General features: G+C 29.4%; 1 protein-coding gene across 1 annotated transcript; it reads right to left on the bottom strand.

Annotated features, from left to right (window-relative positions):
- Positions 1-1,177: 1,177 nt before the first annotated feature.
- Positions 1,178-6,288, bottom strand: LOC114193483 (protein DMR6-LIKE OXYGENASE 1-like). The gene is made up of 4 exons (XM_028083308.1): positions 5,965-6,288; positions 5,039-5,274; positions 1,895-2,222; positions 1,178-1,652 (listed from the first exon to the last, which is right to left on the bottom strand). The coding sequence occupies exons 1-4, from the start codon at positions 6,178-6,180 to the stop codon at positions 1,410-1,412; spliced, it is 1,023 nt and encodes a 340-aa protein (XP_027939109.1). The 5' UTR covers positions 6,181-6,288; the 3' UTR covers positions 1,178-1,409.
- Between the last annotated feature and the right edge of the window lie 942 nt (positions 6,289-7,230).

Raw genomic sequence — 7,230 nt, 5'->3', positions numbered from 1 at the left:
GGTTTCCTTGGAGGTGTGTTGTGCCTAGTTTCTCTCCTTCCATAATATCTCCAATCTACTTGAGAGTTATATGGTGAATGTGAGGTCCTTTTTCTTCTTGCTTCTTTTGCTTCTCTCTCGACTTTATCCATTTCCAATCCATGAATGGTTTCCCTCAAGCGTCTTTCACACTCCTTCCCTGACAGTTCAATTTCTTTGAGAAACTCCATTAGTGATGACTCTTGATTGAGTTGATTCATCAAGGATTTTCCCATGTTGGATGATGAAGAGTTTGACATTTTTACCTACACACACAAAAACCAAGACCACCAAGAAGTAAAATCAAGGTTAAGGTTAGCAAAAATAAAATAAAACAAATAAACTCTCAAAGTGTTTGGTTAGCTCACCAACTTCCAACGGTAGGATGCACTCAAATTCTCAAGTCAAAGTTCAATCGTGTTCAAATACCTCAATTTCAAATTTTTGAAAAAGGGCAATCAAATGGAAATGTGCGAACCAAACATTCACACAAAAAGAAGTTGAAGGAAAAAAAACCACTAAGACAAAACTTAAATATCCTAAGACAAATAAGAAAAGTACAAAATAAGAATGTACACACTAAGGAAAAGAGATGTTGTAGACAAAATTTTAACAAGACCAAGAAAAGAAAAGCTCGAGTAAGGCTCAATAAAAATACTCAAACATGCAATAAGTATGTCAAAAAAAATTATAAAATTGCAACCAATTTTACAATTTTAGTTATTGATCTTTTTGTCACTAAAGAGCTTTTTTTAGTGCCTTTTCCACTTCCAAGGTTAGCAAAATTAGGGTTATGGTGAGAACACTTCCTTGGACTTGGCTCCTCTTAAACCCTTTATTCTTCTAGAACGTGACAACCTCAAAAAGAGAGGTGCAACTAGAAACCCTACAAAACACAAGAACAATGTGTGTCTAGAATTTATTTGAAAGCTGAATAAAGTAAAAGAAGAAAGGTGAAGAAACTTTCCTTCTAAACATATTTATTTTTCTTAATTATTTTTACGGGTTAGTGGCTCATCATGTTTTATATATATATATATATATATATATATATATATATATATATATATATATATATATATATATAATATGTTCGTATGTGAGAACCGTGTCATGCACAAGACACGTTAGTTACTGCATTAATTTAACAACATGATCATTTTGAACCTTCAATCCAATACTCCAACCCGTTCGGCTAAAACAACACTTGCTTCCATCAAGTGAATTTATTAATCTTTTTGTCGTGTCCATTTTCAGCGACACATTCTTACACTAATTCCAAGCACATCAATCACAACAAAAACTAAAGGATGAAACAGAAGCATGATTCAGATACAAGAACTGCATCATGGATGCTGCATAACTGATGGTAGGAGTTTGCTACGTTGATTTCAAATCCGAATACGCTCCAAGCAAGTATTTTTATCTAGCTCGTTGTTTTGCTGAAGCAGTATGTACTCTCTGTAAGTGATGGCACGATATAGCGCTGGATTATCATCTCCTACAAGCTCTGGTGCAGGACCCACTACGGTGTCAAGATTGGGTCCATGTGCAGTACCAACAGAAATTCTAGTGCCTTTTGTGTTCACCACAGCACGATGAATAATGCTCTTGTATTTCCCATTCGTCAGTATCTGCCACAAAAATTGCACACTCATTTATCAGGAAAACATTTTTATACCGGTTAAAAAAAAATTATACCAGTTCTCGAATCGAAATAAATACAAACAGACAGTATAAAAATTGTTGACTTTCTATACAGGTTTGAGAATCTATATAAAAAGTCAATCACTTTTTATACCAATTCTAGAACCACCACTTAAGAAGGAAAAAGTAATTTTGATAGCTGAAGAAGAAGGAATGGAATTTGTTTTACCTCCATGTGATCTCCAGTGTTGATGAGAAAGGAGTTGGGTATGGGGTTGATGGGAATCCACTTGCCCTTGTGTTGAATTTGAAGCCCTCCAAGGTGGTTTTGCTGCAGAAGAGTGAGAAGGCCATGGTCTGTGTGTGCAGGAAGACCCATTACAAGTTCAGGCTTAGGGCATGGTGGGTAATAGTTTATAACAAGCACTTGGCACCCCAATTCTACATTCATCCTTTTGTGTATGTAGTTTTCTTCAAGCCCTAAGCTCAGAGATATTCCTTTCAGCAACTCTTTAACCACTTCCTTACCCTTTCTGCTGTATTCCTCAAAAGCTTCCCTGCAAAATTCAAAGCCAAAATCAATTATTAGACACTAAAAAAAATATCAACAGTTAATATAAATCTAGATAAAAGTAAAAATATAGATTTATAGGTTATATAATGTATTAAATCAGGTGAATAGAATGAAAAAAATATATAATAAAAATGTGGACAACGTGAAGATGTATATTTATTCATTCAAATCCAAAAACGATGATTGAAAAGTAAAGTTTTCTTGTACAATCTGGTATGTGATCAAACCAAACAAATAAAAAGAAAAACAATTAACGCTAGAAATGTCTTAGGCACAAAAGATAAATGCTGACGAAACTGAAGTTTGCTAATTTCAATTTATTTTTCATAAACTTATTCAATAATTATTTCCCAAAAAGTTAACTTGTTTAGGTAATCCTTTTAAACTATTAACTTCTTTTTTTATATTTTTGAAAATACTTATTTCAAAATCTTAAAGCATTACATCTACCACGTGTATTACAAATTATAGAGCACGATTTAAAGGGTGAGACTCCCTTTCTTTTCATCTTTTGAATAAGAATCCCATTCTCTTCGTCTTCTTTCTATTGAGGTGTACATCTTTCACAACCACTTTATTTTTTTTGTTTTTTCCTTTACTTGTTTGAATCTATACGTGGAAAATGTTGACCATATAATAGTTAATAAGTAATATATCTATCAATAACGTAAAACTATTCTACAACAATTTCAATTACGAATAGTTATGCGTAATAAATTTATTAATTTTATAATATATATCTTTAAAAATGTACTAATGATTATTTCTAATTGATTTTCTATATAAAAAGCTATTAGAGGTAGAAACAAATGATTAGTAAAGTGATATTTATCACTAATATATGATACCTCGATTTGATCCTATAATAATGACTACTTTAAATATCACATCAATAATTAGAATTTGTTTGTTTGTTCTTAAAGTCCAAAATAGAAAATATATGGAATGATGTGGGTTGGTCCATGGCACAATTGTTTGTCTCCCATTAGGTTTTAGAATTTCTCTTGGTCCATGCGCTGTACTATGTGGTAACAATTGAGAGAGGTTTCATTAGTTTATTAAGTCCGAATTCCAATATACTTCTTTTTCTTTTCTTAAATTAAGATTTTCCAACGCAGAAACGCAATATGGCACCAAACTTTTAAAATTTGTTTTTTACTGTTGGCATTACACTGGGTGGGGTTTGTTATGATGTTGGTTCTGCTTCATTTTCATAACTTTTTCTATCAAAAGGAGAGAGTATGTGTCTTCATGCAGAACAGGGCAGAACAGGGAAAGAAGTTTGTGATTACGACATATAGACGTGTGTGTACCGCGCAAAAGCTCGTCAACTACTTCAAAACTTTCTCATGAATGTGTTTTTTTCCTCTCATTTTTTATATTATAAAATTTTTTATTTTTTTAATTTGTAAATTTTTAATTAAATTTCTCTTAGAATTTTTTTGGTTTTATAAGTATTTAAAACTTTTATATTTTTTATTTAATTTATTTTCATTTAAATTTTTTTGAAAATTAGACGGTGTTAGTGTTATTTGTTTTTATGTGTTGAGATTATGTTATTAATATTTGTGATTAGTTTTTTTTAGTGTGTTGGATAACAATTTATTAGTAATGACGTGGATAGTTATCGTAATATGTATAAGTAATGACATAAGAATTATGAAACTTTTTAATGAAAACTATAAATGTTCGATGTCATATTTTATATTAACCACAATATAATTTTTATATTAACCTTACAACCTAACAAATTTTAACCTGTCGAGACAAATAAATAAAATGATAAATAAAATTGTTTCACTTAATCAATGAACAAAATAAACAATAAAAAATTAGTTGAAAATTATAAAAACTTTATATCCTCAAACAAAAAAATATTAACAAAAATTTAATTATAAATACTTAAATTGATATATATATATATATATATATATATATATATATATATATATATATATATATATATTACTAGAATTAAGTCACAACTTATAAATACCCGATCTTCCTTCTATATCCATTTTCAATATTTAATAAAAATATTAAAACCAAAGACATTCGCATTAAAAAGAAAATAAGTGTATCCACTCACAAAGGACCGGATAATATTTTTGACTTTACCCAATCTTCGACAACCCACCAAAGAAGATAAACCTCGTAAACATTACATTTAACTAACAAAAAGTGTTACAAACTTTAGAGAAATACTTTTTGAGATAATTGATAAATATCATTTTATATAACTATTATATAATTAAATATCTTATTATTATTATTATTATTATTATTATTATTATTATTATTTGAATATAATATTTTATTATTAAAATGAGCTATTGGATAGACAGCTGTTTAAGAAAAAAAAAAGTGAGTTATCAACTAATTATTTTCTTCATTTAAACCAGTTGATAATGTGAGACTTATCTCATCTATTTGTATATTTATTGACTTAAAACAATAAAAGTTGTGGCTAAATGTTGTAATAATATGTTTATAGTCAAGGTTTTAATATGCAGTTATATTCACTGTCAATTTTCTTACATTATATAAATATGAAACAGAAATTTGCAACCAGATGCGATTAAAATTATATAATAAAATAAATATAATTTTTTTTTCTAATTCAATCATATAAAATCTGTAAGATAAGATTTGGGTCCATTTGTGATCTCAACATAGATTTTCTAACAAAATTATGTAAGATAAGATTTGGGTCCATTTGTCTCTGAAATGATTCTTAAAGTGTAGTTGCAGTTTTATACGACTTTAGGTAATAAGAAAAAAGAGTGGAGAGAAAGGTACCTAAGACCGGGAGGTTTAGAAGGAGCGTTCAAGTGAGGATGAACAAGACATTTGAGATAATCTCTCCAGAAAAGTGCCTTATCCACCATCAGATTGAAGCTTGTTCCATATCTTATTGGATCAAGTATCTTCTCTCCTGCGAACTCCATTTTTTCTTCCTTGCTCAGATCAAAGAACTTCTCACCCACCCTAACCATCTTCTCACTTAGTGTCTCCGGCACACCGTGATTCATCAGCTATATCAACCAGTTCAATGTTAACACAACAATAAAAGTTATATAGTGCATGCATGTCAAAGGAACAGGAAACTCCACTATGCACGTCCACAAGTTCAAATCTCAATCAAGGTTCTTTATATTGAGTTTTTTTTGTTGTTGTTCTCTACCGATTGATTGTGTTACTACTTTAAAAATCTTTTAATATATTTTAGAATTAAATATGTTTTTAGTTCCTAAAATTTTTATTGAAATTTATTTTTGTCCAAAATTTTGATATATTTTGGTCTTCAAACTTTAAACCTAAATAAATATACTTTTTTTAATCCAATCACGTTAAATTTTTTTTACATGTCAAATGCATTTTCCTTCACTGAAGCAGAAATGTATTAAAAAAAGTAAACAACTCAAATGTTAACATGAAACGTTCAACATGTTAAAATGTTTAAATAATTGTGATAAAAGAAATATATACAAAAAGAAATATTTAAATTTGAGGACTAAAATATAAAAATTTTAAATAAAGACAAATTTTAATTTTAAATCAAAATTTAAGTATTAAAAACATATTTAATCCTATATTTTAAAATTTTAAAATCAGTGTCCATTATATATTTTACATAGACAATAAAGAAATAAGACAGAAAAATCTAACAAAAAATCTAAACTATGCATGTATGATGTAAAGTTTGAGATTAAATATATGAATACCATGAAGAAACCCCAATCACGACATGCATCTCCAAGTTGCTGGATTGCCTTGGAGCGTTCAATGGGATTGGAAGAGGTGAGTTGGAGAAAATCAATGGTTGGAATGCTCTCTGTCTCATAATTCAACAAGTTATCTTCAGGGGTTTTATGGCAAACGTAGTTGGAGGGAACAGACTTCATAGAACTCGATTCAACCAATTCCTTAACACTAAACATCTTTAATTTCCCCTCCAAGTGATTCTGCTCTTTCTGGATTTAGGTGACAGAATGCAGTGCTTTGAGTAAAACCTGCAACTTTGTGTGCTGTGTAGTTATATCAATTTTCGTATATGCAGGGCTTTATATATAGCCAACGAAAAGGAATTTTATATTTTTTATATAAATAGATTCATGATTATGGATTAGAATAACTTTAGTGCTAAATTATTCATTCCTAAGTGGCATGGACCATATAAATTTTTCAAGACCAGTAATAATTTCATGGATTGAATTTATGTGAAATAGTGATAGGTCAAGGCACGAAAAATGTGACCTATCATGTTTTTCTTTTGGTTGGCATGCGAGGTATCCATGTGGGAAGAAGCAAACATGAAAAGAAAACATCGTTAGCCAAGCAAAAACCAAAGACATTGAGCAATAAATTTCAAGTGATAGAAACAAATGCTTTTCCTTTCCTTAAGGGAACAAAAAAACGTGGAATAAGTCTTTATGCACGTGACATAGTCTATCAACTAACAAAATTGACATTTGACATTTACAAATAAAAAACCAACCAATTAAAAACTGAATAGATTAATTAAAACCTTAATATGTATTATTAAAATAGGTTGTTAATTGAGTACTTTCTTTTGTTTTAGAACGTGTCAAATTTATTTTTATAAAAAGGAAAACGTGTGTTGAGTCTGGGCAACGATTTCAAAGACTGAAATTTCACGTAAAAGATCAATCTTTCTACTATCCGTAATACATCTAAAAGGATTTCTATATAATTTTCGATATCTGTGGATTGTTGGAAACATGTGGAAAGTGTTCACTTTCGCCGTCAATAAAGACGATTCTAAATTGAGTATATAAATAAACTCTTTTTAATCGGTTAAAGCAATGATTGATATAAAATTAATGATATAACCAATTTAGAAACTAACTTTTCAATAACATATTTGCTTTATAGATCATGAACTTGTAAATGAGAGTTTCTTTTAAAGCATATGTATTCGGTGTGTTTGAATTAGGAATGTCAAAAAAATCTGTACCTGTGGGTATCCG

Source organism: Vigna unguiculata, chromosome 8 (genome assembly GCF_004118075.2).
Source record: "Vigna unguiculata cultivar IT97K-499-35 chromosome 8, ASM411807v1, whole genome shotgun sequence".
Lineage (NCBI taxonomy): Eukaryota > Viridiplantae > Streptophyta > Magnoliopsida > Fabales > Fabaceae > Vigna > Vigna unguiculata.
The sequence above is the reverse complement of the archived record's forward strand: the minus strand, read 5'-3'. Positions and strand labels throughout refer to the sequence as shown.